The following is a 23,318-nucleotide window of genomic DNA, read 5'->3' as shown; positions in this document are numbered from 1 at the left end:
TGATTGTCATTTATAAGTCTTGAAAATTATTATTGGCCACTGTGCTACTATTTTTTTTTACAAATTTTTTATGATAGCCCAGCCCACCGACAGATATGAGATAGGTAGGTACCCAATTTTTTTTTAATTTCATCTTCATATGACGCTACAGTGGCTCCACATGCAGTCTAAGAACGGAACTAATTTTGTAGCCATTTTTGTGATGGCGACCGATATTTATAGATCGTCGGGGTGTTGTTAATTTTCAATAATAAATGTTTTAACAATGGAGGAAACTAAAGTTATTTACTACATCGACGATGAAGAGACGCCGTACCTAGTTAAAATACCAATATCTCCCGAGAAAGTGACTCTACTCGATTTCAAGAATCAATTGAATAGGCCGAATTATAAATTTTTTTTCAAGTCAATGGACGATGATTTCGGTGTCGTGAAAGAGGAAATAGTCGATGATAACGCTCATCTGCCGTGCTTCAACGGTCGTGTCGTGTCGTGGTTAGTGTCCGCGGAGGGTTCTAATCCCTCGGACGGCGCATCTCAGTGCACGGACAGCAACGCTGGCAAGGGAAAACAAAATGTACACGGGGCCCCTACTGCGCCTCTCACCAGGGACACCTGCACCGACACGGACAGCACCATCAGCTCCAGGCCCGGGCATCGAGCCTCGTGCGACAAATACAAGTACAGAGGTCTCAGAATCAACGGGCACTCCAAGTACGGGAACCACGGTCTGGAGTACGAGACCGCGTCCGTGCTGAGCTCGGACCTGGATTCCACGAGCCTGTTCGACAGCCAGTCGGAGATCACGACCACGACGGGCCGCCACACCAACGCGTCGGTGGACCGTGCGCTGACGGAGTGCAGCAGCGTGTCGCACCTGCAAGTGAGCTCGCGCAAGCGGCCGCAGCGCCGGCGCAAGCGGCCACAGGTCATGTCGAGGACGTCCTCCTACTCCTCCATCACGGACTCCACCATGTCCATGCACATCATAACGGTCACGTTGAACATGGACACTGTAAACTTCCTCGGAATATCCATAGTGGGGCAGTCCAACAAGGGTGGCGATGGAGGCATCTACGTCGGAAGCATCATGAAGGGTGGGGCGGTGGCCCTGGATGGGAGAATAGAGCCCGGAGATATGATATTGCAAGTGAGTTATTATTTTCAGTGTTTTTGATAATATAATGTGTCCTTTTATTACAGTATTAGTAATTAGTATACAGTACTTAGTTTGTATTGCACATTCTTTCAGTATTATTAGCATCTTTTGATTAATGAAATTCTTTACAACATAATGATGTTATATTTTGTGTAAAACATCAGTAGCGAGGTCTGTTTACCTACAATGTGATACAATGATTGGTTGTATCTAATGTTTGAATAAGATTAATACACAAAGAATAGTCATAGTTTGAATGTTAAAAGTTATTTTGATCTGAATGGAAACAAACATTAGTATGGGTGGTTATAATACTACTACCTATTACAATGTGACATATTAAATATTCAATAATAAATGCATTGCAATACATTTAGATTAATCCTTCGATAGTGGTTTCTTGGAAATGTATTGTTATTCTATTGTGTCTCGCTCACCGGTGAGCTTATGGGGCTTAATAGATAAATTATAACAAAACCATAACAGACATTGTTATGGCTCTGTTCTTGCATTTTTAATGAAGTATCAGTAAAAATGCTAAATAGCATGTAGTATAGTAAAAAGTAGCAGGTGCCTCCACCATAAACAAGTGAGCCCTACTCGGTCCTTGCCTTATAAAAGTTGTAAAAACAGTTGAACATGAAAGGTCACTAGGGTGTTTTAAGAACTTATTATGATACTAAGAGGGTAATGCAGATTATATGTATACCATAAGCCTCATAAAAATATTAATAAAATATGTTGAAAAATTTCTACAATAATTACAATACTCTTTATTAAAATACTCCATTTAAAAATAATAATAATATCTATGGATGCTTCACACCACGTCAGTCTGGCCCCGTGCTAAGTACCCAAAGGACTTGTGTTGCGGGTATCAAGACAACAAAAATATATTTAAGATTTTTATAATAGCATACACATATATGAACCAGAGACCCCTGGTTTTGAACCGCCACACGCTCAACCATTGAGCCATAACATAACAGAGGTCATCAAAATCTCATCCATTTAACTTCGCTTTATTTGTATTTATATTATTATAAAACTTTTTTATATGTATATTGTATCATACAGTATAGTTAACCTTGCTGAGAACAAGGAAATATTGCTCTGATTTGTTTTCAAACTGTATTGTACATGTTTCTTTTTAGTTTATTCATTTTAATGTAATAAGTTATTGTCTACTTTTGAATTTTAACTTTAAATTAAAGTTTTTGTGTCATTTTATAGCATTTTGCATGTTTTTTGTCACTTTAAATATGTTAGAAGTTATGGAAGCAAAAGTTCAGAAATAATATCCAAAACAACATTTATTGTCGATTAATGTCTAATTGTATATTATGTATTTTAATGATATGATATTATAATGAAAGAATGTATTCCACATTCAAAACTGTAAACAGCTTTTTAAGTTAAATAACTAAAAAGCTGTTACGAAAAGAAAATTTTGCCGCCCATCTAATGTTACATTAACATTATCTTGTGTTACTTGCACACATTTCTCATGTTTTAATAATAAAACAGATTTGCATACAATGAGAGCACAACAATAAAAGAAAAATAAAATGACTGTGATTAATTTGTTACATTAAATTATTAAGATAACATTGTGATTTGTACCACACTGAGAAGTGAAGATATCTTTGTTTTATTTTTATTGTGTAAGTATATGAAGAAAATGCACAATTGAAACCCTTTGTCACACAATATAATGATAATATGCAATACAACTTATAATAGCTTCTTTTATTTAAAACATTATAAAATAATTAAATAACAAGTATGTGTATCATGTTAATAGATTGTTTCTCAAAGATAGTGAAAAGCAATTTTTTTTCAATATTTCAGGTGAACGATGTGAACTTCGAGGACATGACGAACGACGAGGCGGTGCGGGTGCTGCGGGAGGTGGTGCAGAAGCCCGGCCCCATCAAGCTGGTGGTGGCCAAGTGCTGGGACCCCAACCCCAAAGGCTACTTCACCATTCCCCGCACCGAGCCCGTCAGACCTATAGATCCTGGTGGGTTTCATTGTTAATTTATTGTTCAGCTTAGGATTAGCAACTTGCAACACTAGCAAGGGCTCCTCAATCACCAACACGGAGCTCATACAAAGAGGAGCTGGCCTAAGCAACTGTGCACTGTGATTTTCAACTAGGTCCTGACGTCATCATTGTGGGCGGGGCTTAAGTCAGTACACTTTCAGCGTTTGTCAGGTGCACACGTAACGAGACTCCCAATAAATTGGTGTTTTCTGCGTATTTAACAAGGAAAGAATGAAGTATTGTGTTTTACAATGTCGAAAACACTCAGACAGACATGCTGATAATATAAATACCATCACATTTCATTTGGAAATAATTTTAAATGTAATTTAAATATAAAAGTTCTAGAACATTTCAGCTTTCAGCGTTAATTATACTACTTGACACTAGGTGGCCAAACCTTTGAAAGATAATACAGACGTTAACGCGTATAATTTTGCATAAGTTTATTACAATAATCATACTTGAATACTGAAAACCGTTATACACTTAGTCTTAAACACATTTAATAGCTAAAACCGTGATTATATAGCTTTTATTATGATATTACTTATAAACCGCCATCTGTCGTCACCTATGATAACTATTTGAAACGTAAAAAATATCCAGGGCCGTAGTACGTCCCATAATATTCAAGACAAAATAACATCTAGTGTAAGATAGTTGAACTACGTAGTAACATCAACATCGACCTAAGCTAGTAGTTTGGCTTTTAGCCGATAGATGAAATATTGAGAAGTTGGCGGAGCTTGACACCCCCTCACCCCGCAAATTGTCACGCGTCGTTTTTTAAGGAAACTTGATTACAACACCTCCTCTTAGTATTAGCTCCGTGATCACCAAAAAGCAAAAGAACAGGCAGGCCAACAATAAGATGAGAAGATGTAAATAAAAAAACCGGCCAAGTGCGTGTCGGGCCACGCGCAATATAGGGTTCCGTAGTACCGCTAGTTTTTGATATTTTTTGTATGGTCAATGAATGTACATTTATAATGTGTTTAACACTTCGTTCAAAGGAATTTGAACGAAAAGTTCCTTTGAACTTCGTACATAAATTTTTTTTAGTTGATCGACTATAACTCAAAAACTTATAAAGTCTTCTTAGCCGTGATAGTTTTCCTTTTAAAAGCATATTTCCTACTCCTGTGAATTTTTTCACATTTCCAGAAGCAACTGTTTAGCTGGTAGAAGGGGGGGACACTGGATTCTAACGATTTTTTCCACTTTAAAACTTAATATTTCACAAACGGATCCCTAAATCGTAAAATGATATATGAATACTCATAATATTTTAAAAAAACCTATCCAAAAATTCATCCTCGCTTGATGTGTAGGGAAGGTATAAAAAAAAATATTTCATGTACCATTTTGTCGGCATCATTAATATGTACATTCATGCCAAATTATAGCTTTGTAGGTCCTATAGTCTCTGTCTCCCTCCTGATGGACGGACGGACAGACAGACGGACTTGTTGACTACGGAACCCTAAAAAGGCCTCCCGTTTCTTCAACATAGAGGAGGCCTTCGTCAAGGGGTCAATTTTAATTACTTAGCAATATTTGTCTTAATATGTCATAAAATACATAAAATGTAATAGCTCCCACACCGGTTTCGGTGACGGTGGCCGGTTTCATTGAAACCAGGCCAGCTACGCAGGAGTAATTTATAGTTCCCAAGTGTGTGCGCAGTACACAAGAGCACTCTCTATTCCTTTACTCTCATAACCCAGTGGGACGGACGACCGACACAACTGGCGAGAGATCAGGCGCAGGACCGACTTTTTACATGCCCATCCGACGCATGGATCATCTTACTTGTCTTCTTAGGTGATTGTCAGACAAGTAAGATGATCCATGCGTCGATCCATCCATCCATCCAGAGCCTGCATTGTCCTAACCAAACTTGGAAATAACATGTTTCCAACGCGGGAATCGAACCCACGACCTCAGAGTCAAGAGCCGCGCTCTATACCACTAGACCACGGAGGCGTTCATAAAATGTAATGTTGCAGGCGCGTGGGTGGCGCACACGGCGGCGCTGCGCGAGGCGTATCCGCCACCGCCGCTGTCGTCGCTGCCGGCGCCCTCGCTGCCGGAGCGCGACGAGCCGCAGCTGAGCGTGGGCATGGACATGGCGCTGGTGGTGCGCGCCATGCTGCGCCCCGACTCCGGCCTCGAGATCCGCGACCGCATGTGGCTGAAGATCACCATCCCCAACGCGTTCATCGGCGCCGACGTCGTCGACTGGATCCTGCAGCACGTCGCTGGCATCGCCGACCGCCGGGACGCCAGGAAGTACGCCTCCCACATGCTCAAGGTGAGGCTTTACTGATTGTTGAGTGTCCGTGCTATTACTCTGCCACATCCTTCCGGCTTAAACGACTCGGTGGATAAGTCCATTTTCAAACAAAACCGAATTAGTTCAGTAGTAACAGTAGTAGTTGTCAATACTAGTTTTTTAACCACTGTGTAATTTTTTTTCTCGCAAACTAATCCGGTTTTGTTCGCCAACTCCTCAGTTGTCTGTTTCAATTTATATATTTGAACTATTGCTTATTGTGTAGTAAATAAAAATAATCGAGGTATATCCGTATAATTCATTTTAACCCTAAATGAGCGAGTTAACTCGCCTGGCACGTTGGCTTTCGGGTAGCAAAGCGAAATGCTGATAATATATTTTGTGTTTCAGGCGGGGTTCATCCGGCACACGGTGAACAAGATAACGTTCTCGGAGCAGTGCTACTACGTGGCGGGCGAGCTGTGCGCGGAGCTGGCGGCGCTGCGCCTGCGCGCGCCCGACGCCGACTCCCTCGCCAGCGACACGCTCGCGCCGCTGCCCAACCCCGCGTCAGTATACACACACACACACACACACACACACTAGTTACTACAGACAGATAGACAGACATACTTTCGCATTTATAATATTAGTATGGATAAATCAATTTTAATTTGTTTATTCCAGTATGATGGGTCCGGGGTACATGCCGTATGCGGGCTCGTACGGCTACCAGCCGATCCCGTTCAAGTACTCGAGCTGCGTGACGAGCGAGCACACCATCTACGGCTACAACCGCGAGGAGAGCGTGCTGTCCGGCAGCGGCGGCTCCAGCGCCGGCTCCGACCACCTCACCGCCAAGGAGCCCGCAGGTACTCAGATGTACAGAGATACAGGCTGGAATGAACACTTGACTATTGGCTATAGACTTTCATAATAAGACCCAGTTTCATCAAGCAATGTTAAATAAATAATGGCTTGTTAAATCAGTTAACGGCCTGTTAGAGCTATCAAGCGTTCCACCATACGCTAATGTCATGTCAAATCGCCTAACACGGTGTTAAATTTTAATTCCTGCTGGGGAGGTCCGTTAAATATATAACAGGCCGTTATAATAGTCAAAACAACAACTTTCAAAGACAATATCCAATATCAATAAAAGAATCTGTTTTGACTTTTGAGTGTTTCCGCCATGTTTCGCCACATCATTACATATTATTTATTATTTTTCATGTTATGCATAATTATTTTAACCGACTTCCAAAAAGGAGGAGGTTATATGTTCGGCTGTGGATATTTTTTTATTTCATTTTGTCAAAAATTAGGCCCTCGGATTTTCCTTGACATTGCAAATACACTGACTTGCATCAAAATTACCAAACCGAAATAAGTAAATAAAAGTTTGTTTCATGATTCATGTTTTCAGCTTTGACAGATCATAATTAGTAACCTGGTAAATTAAAAAGAACTATTGTAGTGTAACAAATGTATGCGATCAGTGATATTTTAATTTGGTCGCATTATCTACCAGATGACGTATTATACGAATAAGGTGAAAATGACACATTGCAGCCAACATGTCGTATTAAACTTGTACATTGCAATTTCGTCGCCTTATAACAAGAACGAACGAATTTAATGTTATTCACTCGTTGTTCACATAACATTGTATTTACTAATCCGCTGTTAAATTTTTAGTGTGGTGGTTAAGTATTTTAACAGTCTGTTTAATTTTCCAAGGTCCATTAAGTAATGCCTGGTTAGGATTTAACAAACAGAGGTTGGTGAAATTGGGTCTAAATATTTTATTATTAATCTCATGAAGTAAATTTAATTCAAGTCATAATAAAAATACTGCATCCTAACCTTTAGCAGGCCTGTCCCACTCGCGTGTGTAGGTATCGAACTGTAAGTACCCCTCTCGGGTGGCAAATCAGTAGGGAATCACAAGCGAGCGGTGACGCATGCGCAAGATTGTTTAGTCGCATATCTACTGTATACTGCTCATAGAGGAATTTAATACATGATACTGATTTAACCGCTGTGACAGAATCGTTATAAATCTGATGAAAATGAACAATTAAAAAAAGGCCAATGAGAAGGCTAAGGTAATTAAATACAAAAAGTAGATAAAAATATACAAACTTAGCAAATAAACCAATTTCATACAAACAAACACACAAACTACACAGAAATAAAAACAAGTTACTATGTTTAAGTTGTAAAAGTTTCCGGACCAGGGAGGCAATTCTCAGGATGTGGACTTTTTCCCTCGTAAAATTATCTCACGAACTATTCACGAATATAATTTTACGAGGGAAAAAGTCTAGGGAGAAACTTGCCAGTAGACATGAATATGTCTACTGGCAAGTTCGAATGATACGTAAAACTCGTATTCTGGGGACCAATAGAGTATCGAGGAGTTTCTGCCATTGCCATTATTTTGCGTTCTTTCGGCATTAAAAAAACGCTACGACAAATTTTGCAACGTGCGAAGATATTTAAGTGTATTCTAGTAAATATAGCTTACGAAATAATTGATTTTATAATATCACTAGCTATCTTGGCAAATTGTTTTGCGGTTGTTTTGCAATGTACTTACCTATATTATTTGTAGTTAACAGTGGGCGGTGTGGGTTGCCCGGCCACTGGTAGTTAATATGAGATACAATAGCTTATCTATTGTTATCGCGGTCGCCGATGACCGCTTGGGGCTTGAAGCACAAACAATAATTTGGTCCCCGAATTTACTGTTATTTATCTGACTAATGCACTTATCAATCTTATATCTTTCACGAGCAATTCTTATATATATATATATATATATATATATATATATATATATATATATATATATATATATATATATATATATATATACATATATAAGGCCTCCCCTCTTTCCTTCCACACGTCTCTATCTTTGCTGTGTTTGGCCACTCTTTATCAACAGCGTCTAGTTCGTCGCGCCACCTTTTCTTGGGTCTGCCCCTGTTTCGCCGACCTTTCGGTAGCCACTCCGTAACTTAGACGCGCCCATCTGTCCGGGTGCATGCGGGCGACGTGCCCTGCCCAGCTCCACTTTAGACCAGCAGCTTTTCTACCCACATCCATTATTGGTGTTTCGAATACGGTCAATCCTTTTGACACCTAAAATGCTGCGCTCCATAGCTCTTTGACAAACTCCGAGCCGGGACTTCTGTAAGTCGGTCATCGTAAGTTAGGATAGGTGCGATGCATACGTCGACGAGTTTACGTTTTAGGCAAAGTGGAAGGTCCCCTTTCATTAGTTCTTTCATAGACCAAAAGCTTTTCCATGCCTTCTCAATTCTTTGGTCTACTTCCTTGTCTTGTCTATTATTAAAGGATGTTATTTGGCCTAAATATACGTACTCGTCAACATAATGCAACTCATACCCGTCTACCTCGGCCTTACGTTTCGTGCTGTTAGTCATGAGTTCGGTCTTTGATCGATTTATCCGAAGTCCCGCCTCGTGGCTTGCCATGCTCAGGTCTTGCAGCATGGCCTGCAGGTTTTGTGCAGAAGTGGTAAACAGAACTATGTCGTCGGCGAAGCGATGGTTTGTCAGCCTTTTTTTGTCGTTCAATTTTGAATTTTAGGCCTGTAGTTTCTAGTTTTATGGCAGCTAAACTATGTTTGTAAATTATTTTAAGTAGATCTATGTAAGTAGGTTCGATATTTTGTTTACTGAGGGCTGAAAAAAATTTGTTATGGAATATGCTATCGAATGCTTTGTTAAAATCAATAAAGGCTAAGTATAAGGGTACATTAAATTCATTAGACGGTTGTTGAGAAGCCTGGTCGAAATCCAGCTTGTTCAGGTGGTTGGTGGAGATCCAATTGGTAATCAATGCGATTTTGTATGACTTTAATAAAAATTTTGTACAAGTGTGATATTAAACTTATAGGTCTATAGTTGGAAATGTCAGACTTGTCCCCTTTTTTATGCAGTAGTATAATGTTGGAATCGCAGAATTTCTCTGGTAAAATACCGGTTTTTAGAATACGACGACGAATAGACGAGTCCCCCTTTCATTCCTGGTGCCTATACCATGAGGACCCATCGTGTCCTCATTATCCGACTGCAGTTTTTGGCCAATCTTTGCATTAAAGTCACCAACAACTAACTTCCATGTACCTGGGTTTTCAGTACAAGATTGATTTAAGACATCATAAAAGTCTTCGATTTCTTCATCTGGGTGTGTAGATGTTGGTGCATAGGCCTGGATGATTGTTAGATGTTTGTTGCCCGTAATTTTAAGTTTTAGAACTGCTACTCTTTCTGAATAACCATACTCCTATATACCTGAATACTCTTTCTGACCATAAAACCTACACCATATTTTCCTTGAGTTCAAAAAGTTATATCAATAAGTTCAATAAGTAATATATATATATATATATATATATATATATATATATATATATATTTCCACCCCGGAGTTGATATTGCGTCCTACATGGCGGTTTTTACCGATGATATTGCGTCCGACTGACTTGTTGCATCCTGTATACGGACGCAAGATTGACCATCTCTCAAATTCAGCCAGAAGTAGTGTTAAGGTTAGTACAATGGCTGGGTGAAATATTGGCATGGACGTTGTTTTGTCACCGGAGTGCTTTTCGGCGTATTTCTTAGTTCCGCTATTTGGCGCGCGAATTTTGGAGGTCGCTACTGTGCGCCGTATATCGGTGGCGTATATTCGATACTTTGTTTACGTATAACACGCCGATAATGTGGATTCCTGTATATAATAAAGTTTTTATCAATTCTAATGTGTGATTTAATTACGTCCCACAAAACGACATCGTCCCAGAGGAGACGCGGGGGTGACAGAGGCGAGGGGGCGGAGTTCGCACGCGACATGCAAGGGCATGTTTTTGTTTATATTTTTTGCCGGCCAGTGCGGACGTAATGACGCTTGTGGTATAAATATTGTGTAGTGGGGCGAATATTTGAGAGAGACTAAATTCATGTCTTCAAAGTTGGGTTCACAACGCCTTCGTAAATTTGATGTAACATTACACATTTCAATGTCTAATTAACTTACAAAAATGCTGCTAAAACTATTTGAAAGTAGAGTTAATATTTCAAAAGTTATTATAAAAAAAAGTACCAAATTATGAAATTTTTGCGTGTCGTTTCGATACTGCCGCTTACAATTTATTATTTATAAAAAAAAATGAGCTAGAAAGGATTAAAAATTTAATGTTAATTTGAAGATAAAGAAGAGAAGAATCCGATACCAACAAATAACACATCAACTTACATTAAATAACTAAAAATTATATTTTTAAAATGTTCATAAAATTCGCGTCATTGTCCTGCGCATTGTTTGTTTTGAATGCCTTGCCGATATACCTACTCAACGTGACGGGTTGAAACCTATTTTGCGATAAAATCTGCTGGCTCACTTTATTTGATCGCAGTGCTTTGGTGTGGATAGAGGTCTTCGTTTTATGCTCTCTCTCTCTCTTTGAAATACGTTCTACAAAAATTTCCAAATAAGACGTCATTTACATTTCTCGATGTGTGCCAACATTTGTCTGTTTTTCACTACTTTTTTTATACCAAGTTATAAAGGCCCGCAACATTTCTAAGTACTTAATAATTTTCTTTATATCAATACTTAATTATAAACGAATTTAGTGAATTCCTCATTTTCCTGAACGTCTTTTTCCTGAATAGCCCTAAAAACATAATGACGATCATTCAGAATAATGATCAAATCTGTAACTGTATTTCAGGAAAACAGGAACAAATATATCGAATCGATGCAATGTCGATATTACAATTAGGTAGTTATTTGACACATTTTCGAAAAAAAGTAGTAGAATAGTAAGAAAAGTAGTAAAAATGTTATCTACACTTCAATATTATAAAGCAGGAGAGGTTGTTTGTTTGAACGCGTTAATCTCAGGAACTACTAGTCCGATTTGAAAAATTCTTTCAGTGTTAGATAGCCCATTTATCGAGGAAGGCTATAAGCAATATTTTATCACGCTAAGAATAATAGAAGCGAAGAAATAGAGGAAAATGTGGAAAAAACGGAGGGAAATTATTTGAAAGGGCTTATTTGAACGCGCTTATCTCAGGAACTACTGGTCCGATTTGAAAAATTCTTTCAGTGTTAGATTGTCGTGTCAATGGTTGTCGTGATTGATGTAGATCGTTTTTTTAAAAAGAAGTGATTTTTAAAACTATTTTAAAGACAAAATAAAATGGCCTTGGCCGTGGGCCCATTTTGTAATACAAAAAAAATGTTTTAATTGTGGTGCAACGACCAAGAATAATATCAATATTATTACAAATAATTTTGTTCTACCTATGAAACGAAAGAACATAAAATCGCTTTATAAATCTTCATTTTTCTGGTGCAGTATATTTATTTACAAATAAATATGCAATTTACGATCATTATCCTGACGTCCAGTGTCCTGTTTGTTGTTGAACTGTTTATATACTTACCTGTCTAAAAGTATTTTGGATCGATTGTATTAACTACTATGTCCCTACCTACATACCTACGTATATAATTTTCTTTGATAAGTACTTACCTATTGTATATTTTAAACAAAAGCCCATCAGTGACTGAGTTTAGACTGCGAATTGGGTTGGGACTAATGTATTTTTAAATATCTATACTTACTAATATTGTAGAGACGAAATATTTAATCGTTTGCTTATTACTATTTAACTTACGAGTTACGAGACTACTGAACCAATTTAAATAATTCTTTCGCTATTAGAAAGCCACGGTAATGAGAAAATAGCCCAAACAAGTGCATCGAAACTCAACGTCAAGTGGTTACCGGGTCATGGGCTAGGCTGTACACTGTACAGTGTTCTGAGATTTTTTTTTAATCTTGACTTTCTTCATTCATAAATCGACACCCTTGACAAGATTTATAGTAACTGTGATGGCATACTTATAATAATAATAATGTACTTTTATTCAGCTCGATAACATAAAAACCTTAATCTAGACAATTACAACATGCAAATTATTTTATTTTCAATGGTTTTTTATATTAGAATGTTAAGATCGCAACCGGCAGCTTAGCTAGGTTACAGTATAACCTGTGTTAAAGCCACCGGACCCTTTCCCAACTACTGATCGCATATCGCTGATTTTACATTTCAGGCAATTAAAATTAGATTACAAATCAAATCAATGTTTAAAATTAATCAAACTTGATACAATAAACGGGGGCGGTGGTTACTCGCGTCCGTAGGAATTACCTTTTACTACCCTACACGTGTCCCCCGGGTGGTGCTAAACGAGTAACAACGCCGAGTCTCAGGCGGCGGATATGATAACCTGACTCCTAGGCAGTAGTGGCCTTGAGGACTAAATACCCTCAAAAAGTCTAGCGCGGAAAGCAACGGGAAACTACCGCGACTATAATAAGAACGCCACCAGAGATAATATGATGTCATGCGACCCGACTAACGCTCGGCGCCAGCTTGGTTCCGGGCCGACTGGTGTGAAAGTGGCTACCGGCTGCAGTTGGAAACATAACATCTTACTCTAGCAAACTAACACCCAAGGGAAGGGCAATAACAATAGGAACCTGGAATGTCCGTGGACTTTTAAGGCCAGGAAAAATCGAAGTTGTTAAAGCGGAGATGGAGCGCTATAATCTGGCTATACTAGGATTGAGTGAGACCCATGTCAAAGATAACGGATACCACATCACACCTGAAGGAAATATGGTAATCTACTCTGACAGGCAAGACAATAGTTTTAGTGGTGTGGGCTTCATAGTTGCTAGCTGGCTACGAGACAAGGTATTGGGGTATAATACCATCAACAATAGAATTATATCCTTAAAAATTTCAGCCCATCCACACCCAATTAACTTTGTACAGGTCTATGCGCCGACCACTGCAGCCACCGAAGAAGAGATGGAGGAATTTTACCACGAGCTAGAATTAACCTGCAAAGCGTTACCAAAGAAGGAATGTACTATCATCCTGGGAGACTTTAATGCTAAGATAGGGCACACTGATAATGATCAACACCTAAGGAATGTTATTGGGGAATACGGCTTAGGAGCCCGCAACAGTCGAGGTGAGATGTTGTTAGAGTTTTGCATTGAAAAAGGACTATTCGTAACTAACACGGCATATAAACAACATCCAAGACGCTTATGGACATGGCGATCGCCAACAGGTCATAAAAATCAGATTGACTTCATAATAATCAGCAGCAGATGGAAGTCGTGCATAACTCTCTCAAAGACTTTTCCGGGTGCAGATTGTGGCAGCGACCATCAGCTGTTAATAGCTCAATACAGAGTCCGCCTCAAAGTAGTTTCAAAGCCTCCACCATCCAAAAATATTCTTCTAACACAAGAAGCGAAAGCTTTTGAGGACACACTACAAACTCGACTGGACAGTGAAACATATTGCCCATTTGACTCAGCCAATACATCATGGAATCAGCTTAAGGCCGCATTAGAAGAGACAACTAGAACAATCACAAATGGACGGAAAGTAAAACACCCTAGATCTGAGTGGATGACCACTTGGGAGGCAATCGCACAAAGAAAGGCTCTAAAGACTGGAGGAATTCGTTCAAAGGAAGAACAACAGCGATACTCTGAACTTGACTCACTAGTACAGCGTCTCTGTAGACATGACAAGAATGCATATATCAATTCTATATGTAGAGATATACAAACACACTCTGATACCCTACATCCAAGAGACATGTTCCAAAAGGTAAAAATTCTCACACGGGAACGAAAATCAAAATCTTGGAACATAGAAGATGAAAAGGGTAACCTGATTTTAGACAAGAACCAAGTGATGACAAGATGGAGGAACTACTGCCAAGACCTGTACAAATATGACGCTGATGAACCTGACACTAGATTAGATTTTACAGATAAAGAACCCGACATCGTTCTCCATGAAGTAGAAGCAGCTATAAATAAGCTCAAAACAAAAGCTTGCGGTGGAGATGGTATACAGGCACAAGTGCTTAAGAGCTTGGGTAAGTGTGGAATCAGAGTAATGCATTCAATATGTCTTAAAGTATGGAGAACAGGACAGTGGCCAGACGATTGGACAGAATCTCTCGTGATACCACTACATAAGAAAGGGTCGACTAAAAAGTGTGGAAATTATCGGACCATCTCACTAATTTCACACGCCAGTAAGATTCTTCTCCATGTTATAAACAACAGATTGGCACACTATATAACTAGACAGATATCCAAAGAGCAGGCGGGATTCGTAAAGGGCAGGGTACCCGAGAACAAATCCTAAACATCCGTCAGCTGATAGAAAAGAGCAGAGAATTCAATGTCCCAATAGTACTCTGTTTTGTGAATTACGCTAAGGCCTTTGACTGCATCGTCTGGTCCAAAATGCTGGAGGTGATGAGAGAGTTGGGCGTCCCCGATCATCTCATATTTTTGGTACAAAACCTCTATCTGGAAGGTCGATCAAGGGTGCGATTAGACAATGATCTGTCAGAGCCGTTTGCTACAGAGCGTGGTGTCAGACAGGGTTGCATCCTCTTTCCACAGCTGTTCAACCTCGTAGGCGAATATATAATGCGTCGAGTGTTGGATGATTGGGAGGATGGTATTAAAATTAACGGATACCTTCTCAACAACCTAAGGTTCGCTGACGACACCACGCTTATAAGTACTTGCGAAGTGAAACTTGCTGAACTTCTAGCGCGGCTCGAAAAGATTAGTCGAGACTTTGGCCTCCAAATCAATCGCAATAAAACCAAACTGATGTACGTCGATAAGCTGAACCAAATACAAAAGACATCCTTACTACAAGATCTCCAACCCGTAGAGGAGTTTGTCTACCTGTGATCGTTGATTAGCAACAATGGTAACTGCGAGAGGGAGGTTGTCCGACGGGCTCAGATGGCTAAATCTGCGGTTGGGCGCTTAGAAAAGATATGGAAGAATAAGAACATCTATCGTAGCACAAAAATAACACTAATGCGTTCCCTAATCTTTTCAATATTTTTATATGCCTCCGAGACATGGACACTAAAAGCACGTACTCGAGCTAAGATTGACGCTTTTGAAATGTGGTGCTGGCGTAAAATGCTCGGCATCCCTTGGACCGCACACCGGACCAACACGTCTATACTTCAGCAACTCAAAATAACCACCCGCCTGTCCACGCTTTGTCTACAACGATCACTTGCCTTTTTTGGCCACATAGCCCGCCGGGAGCCTAATAATCTTGAGAGTCTCATACTAGCTGGGCAATTAGAGGGGAAAAGAGGCAGAGGCAGAGTGGCTACACGATGGACAGACGCGATTGTCAAGGCTGCTGACTGCACGTTCCAGGAGGCATTTCATCAGGCCAAAAATAGAGACAAGTGGAGAGCTCTATCCCAAAAAGCAAATTTTGGTGGTCACGTCCCTCAGCCATGAGGATACGACTAGGAAGAAGAAGATACAATAAACAATACAAAAAACGATCGAAACGATCTACATCAATCACGACAACCATGATTGACTATGACTATCACAGCACAGAACGCAACGTCGCGTCGTGTTTGCTTACGCGCGCGCGTTAACCAACTACTTACGAAAAAAATTATTATTATTGTGAACTTGTATTATAATCAAATACCGTCCTCTTTTTGTACAAAACAAATAAACAGAAATAATAGGTACTATTATAGATAATAACCATAATTTAAATTTACAAACAAAGTATATATATTGTTGTGTAATTTTTGTGTAGTTGTGTAATTTTTTGAGATTTTGGACTGTTTTATCTTATTTTTGATAGGTACGTTAGTAATTTTTTAAACGTTTTTATTTTTCTTTTCGACGCCTAAAGGGCCTTTTTTTGAGACTTTGTACTGATAGGTATGTCTGATATGTGATTCTTCAGGTAAATATTTTTCTAAGCATTTTTGTTTTATTTTTTTAACGCCTAAACGGCTAATAACGAATTTCAATTTGTTAAATTTTATCAACTTGTCACGTGGGCAGAGCCACGATTGAAAACTAGTATTGCTTACATACACAAGTTAACTATAGTCAATGTCACAGTAAATTAGCCTCTCAACTGGTCGTTCTTAAAATTGTTAATTTCTTAAATTACTTTTATGTTCCTATTTCGGTGTATTTGATTTGTCCGATACTTTGATTATTATGACTATGGGTTTATTATTGTACCTACTTGATTTTAAACAATAAAACTTAAAAATACCTACTACCGAAATAATTGTTTTATTTTGTGTTCATACTTAAGTTCAGAAGAAACACGCTCACATAAATAAAATGATCATATCTATCATAATTATTCTTAATATTTTTTAGTTAGCCTAGCGGACTTACCTAATTATAATTTAAAATTTAATTAATCTATGTAATATAGGGATAACTTGTTTTTAATGTCTGTTATGTACTCCAAGTTATAGAAATAAGTATTTCATTTTAATCGACTTCATAAAGAGGGATGATTCTCTATTTATACATACATATCGTCACTCCTGTCCCTCATTGGGGTAGACAGAGACCACATCACGCAATTAATTTATTGGGATCTATTATATAGGTACCTATGTATGTATCGATATAACATATAAGGTTAGGAGGAAGCAACAAACTCAACAGTTTATGGCGTACATAAAAAAATAATATACGGTACCGATATAATCTCAAATATAGTAAGGAGTCATTTAATTAGTAGAATGCATGGAATTAATATAGTACAATATACGGTATCAATATAACCATACATTTAAATGGATGTAGGAAAAACGATTAAATGCATGGAACGAATACAAAAATATACAATGTGTCACATGATTTCCATCGAGAACGGAAGCAAAAAACCAGCGAGAATTATTTCAAATTGAATATCTAATTTTCGTACGTAAACAAAATTTCTCGTCGACAATAGAATTCACATGACAGCAATGTAACTATATTCGCACGAAAAACAATTAAAAAGTCATTGGGAATGGTAGACGCCATAGGGTTCGACTTTGAAAAGACGCAACAAGTCTTCCGCGATTTAAATATATATATATATATATATATATATATATATATATATATATATATATATATATATATATATATATATATATATATATATATATATATATATATATATATATATATATATATATATATATATATATATATATATATAATTGTAATCTCGGAATCGGCTCCAACGATTTTCATGAAATTTAGTATATAGAGGATTTCGGGGGCGATAAATCGATCTAGCTAGGAATCATTTTCAGAAAATGACATTTTATTCGTGTTTTACCGAATACCGAGCAAAGCTCGGTCAAATAGCTAGTTCTATCTAAACAAACAAACATTTTTCTGTTTATCACAACATGTACTTTATGAATAAATTTATACAGCAGGTCGCGAGGGCGAGGTGAAGTCGACGTCGTCCGGTTCGGGCGCGTCGGCGGCGGACGGGGGCGGTGGCGGCGGCGGCGGCGGCGGGGGTACGCGGCGCTCGCACTCCAGCGGCTCCGACCGCGCCGCCGACAGACCCGTGCTATTCCTATAACGGTGTGTAAAGCTCTAACAGGCCTGCCTTTTTTCCTTTTTTATTAGTTTTTTTTCTAGTTTGATTCGTATTCGAATACTTAACGGCGCGATAAGTTTTTGAATTCGAATCGAACTAGAGTTGTAAATAAATTAACTGGAAAAGAAAATTTACCTTAAAAAATAAGTTCTCTAATCAATCAGTGTGGGGTCAATGACCTTTCAACGCTTCAAAGATTCTTGAGTTATCATTTTTCTTTAATTTTTTGTGTCTGAAGTAATTTATAATTAGAGACTAAAAAATGTGCTAAAACTGTTTGTTATGTACCACTAAATAATGTTTTTTTTCAGGACCAAGTTTTGAATGTCCATCACTGCCAAATAACGTATGTATTAAATGTAATCGCGAAGTATTCCTATCCCGCGCGCCGGCCGGTGGGCGTGGCGAGGGGCGGGGCGGGTGCGGGGCGCGGGGGGCGTCGATGTGCCATCACCAGTTTGTCATTCCGCAGCGGACCGCGGACGTCGACAGTGACCAGGGTTCTATTATTAACAATAACCACTCTGTATAAATCGCCTTTTTACTATTCACATTATTATGTTTCTACAATAAGTATGTCAAATGTGCACAAACGTGATATAGGCGCAACACCAAATGATGAAAATTACACCTTGTATCATGTTCGTGTACATACAACTTTCAATGGGATACGTTTTCATAATATATCTACCCTCTTTTAAATGATTTGACAATAAAAATGATTATGAACTTAATTTATGCACTGCTGCAAACCAAAAAAATTTTACAAGCATTAAGAATTTTCTCAAAGTTTATCGTGGAGGGTAGCTCGATTCATTAAAGCAATATGTATTAAGTATACATTATAAATTATTATAATTTATAACCATAACGACGCCGCACAATGTACACAAAATTAAACTGAATTCGCAATAAGTCTGAAATGTAATTATTAATGTGTGATGAGCAATGAACATAAGGGCTTCCAACTCAGACAATGAGTTCCTCAAATTCACTATAGGTCGCACATAACTTTAAGATCACATGGCAAAAATGAAAGGGGATCTCGCAGTGTTCGATTTGTGTGGTGAAGCAAGAAGTTCGCGGGCCACAGAGGTGAACAGTTTTGGTAGATGTTGCCACATTGGCCGTTGCCCCCACCGGTGTATCTGAGAGATCTCGAAGTTATGGGCGGCTTGTGTCACGAAAACCCCTTCAAATGAAATTCCAAGCTTTTGGATTACTTTACATTTGTTTGTGTACGTTGTGCGACGAGCGCCGCTGTATTTAGTTGTCGTTAGTTTTAGTTCCCGCCATATGATATGTAGTCTGTACAATGATGTCTGTGTTACATATAGATTATATTACAGTACGCTAGGTAGGTGCTTTAGGTGTATTATTTATTATCGTGTAGGTAGGTCATAGGTGTAGTTCTAGCGTAGGTGTTAGTGACGAAACGAAGTTTTGGTCATGTAACGTACCAATCGGATAAACATTCATGTGTAGAGTTTTGTGCTAGCGTCGCTTCGACGACGAGTTGAGTCGGATAGAGGTATATGTGAGCTGATGATAATTGCTAATACAATACTGATGTTGTTCTTTAATTGAAAAAAAAAAAAATAGAAAATTAGAGCACCTGAAACAACGTGAGAAAATTAAATTATTCATATGATAATTATTATAAAAGGAAGTTGACTAAATAAATTAAAAATAAGGCTAATCTTTCCCGCTGGAGGCATTGACATTGGAGGAAGCGTCTACTATACTACAGGAAACCTGCTGTCAAGTCAGCTGTGAAATTAAACAGCTGAAAGTGTGAAACCATTTGCCGTAGCTGTGAAAATTACATTTTTACCTTTGCTTAATATGTCGCGGGTTCAAACCCCGTCAAGAAAAAACTTCTGGGTTATTATAATTAACTATGCTGTTCATTATGATTAGCAATTATCATCAGACCAGGTGGGGTAATGAATACATTGAAGTATACGTAGAGAAATGATGAAATCGGAATTAACTATGAGGGTATCGTATGATATGGTATATTAGATGTACTATCTGCTAGGGTAACGTACACGTCGGGGTTAAAATTCGCGACTTGGCGACTCATTTTCATAACTCATAACTAAATCATGTAACTTTTGTTGCTGACTCACTGAGGTCGGTAACTCCTCTAAGGTAAACTATCCTCAGTTTTGAATTTAACTGTTATTTTTATGAACAAGTAAACAGAAAAGTCAAATGGCCTTGTCAATAACCGAAAAAATATGACAAAGGTGAAACCGCACTACGCGACACGACACGACAGGATAGTTCTATGGAACGTACAGTGTCGTGTCCTTTGTCGTGTGCTTTGCGGTTCGCCTTATGTGCAATTTTAAGGAATTAAAAATAAGTGTACCCAACAATAATAAGTAAATATTTACATAAAAGATTGTTTGTGTGACCACCATGATCATAAACAGCAGCGCGTTTCATAGCCAGATACAATAGTAAGAAAGTTCCCATGACAACAATCGCTGGTAATTGGCCCTCGCAGAGAGACCTCGAAAATTATTATTATATCCAAAAAATTTTGCATGTTAAATATTAGAAATTAAAAATATTATTCCAAGCGAAAATGCGAAATGTCGGTCACCAGCGCCCCTGGCGGCCGCTCGCGGAACTAAAAAGCTAAGCTGTGCTACTTGCTAGCTATGGGATTTTTAATATACGTTGTTGTCACTTGTCTACCAAAAACTGCCAACTTACCTATAAAATTGTCTTTTATATCCTTTTTGTTTTATGATTTAGAGCGTTTACACATTACGAAAAGCGATAAACTGAAAACTACCTTCTCGACTTTGCCAGAAGCGCGCTTTTCAATATCTAGCATTTCTGATATCTCACAAAAAACTAAAAAGACAAAGACAGATTTATTAGGTTCATATTAAAACGTATATATTTGTGTAACTCACACCAAAGTGTTACCGCTGCTTGCCCGCGTAATGTGAAAACGCTCTAACGGCTGGAGGTTCACAATAAACCTCTGGGATAAAAACCGAGGACCTTTTGTACCCATCACCATGCATACAAAAGTGAAAACATGTCGATATGTCTGTGTTATATGTTGTGGTATGGTCAGCGAGCCGGTCGCGTTTCGTTTGGTACATATCAGCTGCATGGAAAAGTATATCGCGAGCCACTATCGTTTTATCATGTACTCATTATATATGCGCCATATTTAAATATGCTTATACAAAATCTATTCGCTAGGCACGTGTCTAGGTGTTATGTAATTATTTTTTACTTTTTCCACTCGGTGAAGAGAACTTTTAAATTATGTATTTCCGTGAGAAACTGCTATGGAATATTAATTTAATATTATACAATTATTGTAATTACGATTTATTAAGTTTACAATACAACGAGGATTTTCGCCGATTTAATCTTTTACATTGTAACAATGCGCTACGCAAGGACCTCATCAGTAGCCCGAGCACGGACTATTTGAGAAGAGTATTATAATAATATGAAGGGGGGATTAGTAGGTATACAGCATGACTGGTGAGATATTTTCAATACTGGAGGACGTGATATTTGGCTTTTATATTACTTAGTACAAAAAATATAAAAAAATAATATCAATTGTTCACTTAGTAAATATAGCTTAAACTTAAATAATTATTTACCCAACTCATGGACACCGGCGCGGGGCGCATGCCGCCGCGCCGGCCGCATAGTAATTTACTAAGTGTCCATGATTCGTTTATTTACTTAAAGGAAAATTTGGTCAAAATTAAGTACCTAATTTATTACATAATTATCATGAGAATCGAGTACCGAATACTCTCCTTAAGTATCGATCATGTCTCACCAGTCATGCTGTATATAAAAGACATTGGGCGAGGTTGTACACAAGCTATGTCACTTCTTTAAATGGTTATATGAGTGTAGTAACTTTTGGGAATTTTTGTATATTATGTCAAAAGTTATGTATTTATTTATTTGTATTATTTTTTACATTTTTTTTTAATTGAAGCATATCATGTCTTCGGCTACTGGTCAGGCGTCGACTTGAGTTGAACGTTGAGATCGTTTCAAGAGACTGACATTACTTTTAATGCAATACAAACTTATATTTATCGAGTTCGCTGTACAATAAGCTTCTGGTGGTTTGACTTCACCCGGCTGCCCCCTCGACCGAATATGTCACAGGAATACTAACAAACCAAATTCTAAAAAACTGATATAAACTAAGACGTATAAAATGTTCTAAAAGATAGACGCTTCAGCACTAGTCAAGCTGTAAATCGCTTTGTAATCGCTTGTCGTAACTCTATCCTCTGAAGTTGGTGTCCCTGTGACATTCGCGTCGGCGGCCTGGTCGTGGCTCTCCTCAACTGTATTACGAAGTTTTCGAGCCAAATCTAGCGGCCAGGCGTGAGCAGGGGGCCGGGTTCTGCACACACACAAACACACACACACTCACTCCAGTGAGCCAGGTTTTGTACGAATTTATATTCATAGATTTTGTATAACATATATTTTTATATTTAATAATATTTTAGCGTGTAAATAGTTTATTTTTATTCATTTTGTAATACTCAGTACTCACCCGTCACGAGCATTTACGTGGTCGTATATTATTGAAATTGACATTTATTTTGGCGGCAAGTTGTGATAATGGCAGCCTAAAATTATGTTTTGTTTTATTTTGTATATTAAACTGTCGTTATTTTTGGAATAATTTCAATAGAGGCGATGTTTATGAAGCGTAATTTTTAATAAACGAATAGTGTTTTGTAAACCGCGTCGCCTTTTATTTAACACTTCGGTTTCACCTCCCAGTAAGTATTTTGTAAGTTGTGTCACTTTTTTATAATGAGTGTAATCCTGGACAACAGTAAAACAAGTGAGGTAATTAAAATATATATTTATTTACTCTTAAACATTCCCGTATAAAAGTTTCAATAACATATTACCTATGTGAACCATAGGTACATGCTACTATCTATTCAGTAAACACATAATACATAATATGTAAGCTACGGTCATGGAATGGTACAAATAAACAGATGGCAGGTGGTGGCTGGTAGTCAGACACCATACAGATTACAGACAATATATTTAATCCTTCAAGCTCCATAACAGCACCGGTGATCGCGACAATAGAATACAATAGCATTTCCAAGAATCCGCGATCGAAGGATTAATCAAATATTAAATTTTTAATTACAATAGTGCTAAGTGAAAGCGGTAATCCATAAAATTGTTATGATACAAGCAAAGAGACTCATTTAA

General features: G+C 38.1%; 1 protein-coding gene across 2 annotated transcripts; it reads left to right on the top strand.

Annotated features, from left to right (window-relative positions):
* The first annotated feature begins 200 nt into the window (after window positions 1–200).
* Window positions 201–18,453, top strand: LOC121725736 (segment polarity protein dishevelled homolog DVL-3). 2 transcript variants are annotated; one of them, XM_042112819.1, is made up of 7 exons: window positions 201–1,150; window positions 3,011–3,182; window positions 5,219–5,523; window positions 5,896–6,053; window positions 6,172–6,356; window positions 17,890–18,043; window positions 18,371–18,453. In XM_042112819.1, exons 1-6 carry the CDS (start codon window positions 266–268, stop codon window positions 18,039–18,041), a joined length of 1,857 nt encoding a protein of 618 aa, XP_041968753.1. In that variant the 5' UTR covers window positions 201–265; the 3' UTR covers window positions 18,042–18,043; window positions 18,371–18,453. The 2 variants fall into 2 exon arrangements, with proteins under 2 accessions (XP_041968753.1, XP_041968752.1); XM_042112818.1 differs by having other exon boundaries at window positions 17,887–18,043.
* Window positions 18,454–23,318: the final 4,865 nt, after the last annotated feature.

The sequence above is a fragment of the Aricia agestis genome, chromosome 3 (assembly GCF_905147365.1).
Source record: "Aricia agestis chromosome 3, ilAriAges1.1, whole genome shotgun sequence".
Taxonomy (NCBI): Eukaryota; Metazoa; Arthropoda; class Insecta; order Lepidoptera; family Lycaenidae; genus Aricia; species Aricia agestis.
This window is presented reverse-complemented; position numbering and strand designations above follow the sequence as displayed.

Excerpts from the sequence above, each read along its gene's own strand:
- LOC121725736 (XM_042112818.1), top strand. The coding sequence starts at position 266 with ATGGAGGAAACTAAAGTTATTTACTACATCGACGATGAAGAGACGCCG. Across the intron at positions 1,151-3,010 it reads CCGGAGATATGATATTGCAA|GTGAACGATGTGAACTTCGA; the intron begins GTGAGTTATTAT and ends TCAATATTTCAG. Across the intron at positions 3,183-5,218 it reads CGTCAGACCTATAGATCCTG|GCGCGTGGGTGGCGCACACG; the intron begins GTGGGTTTCATT and ends GTAATGTTGCAG.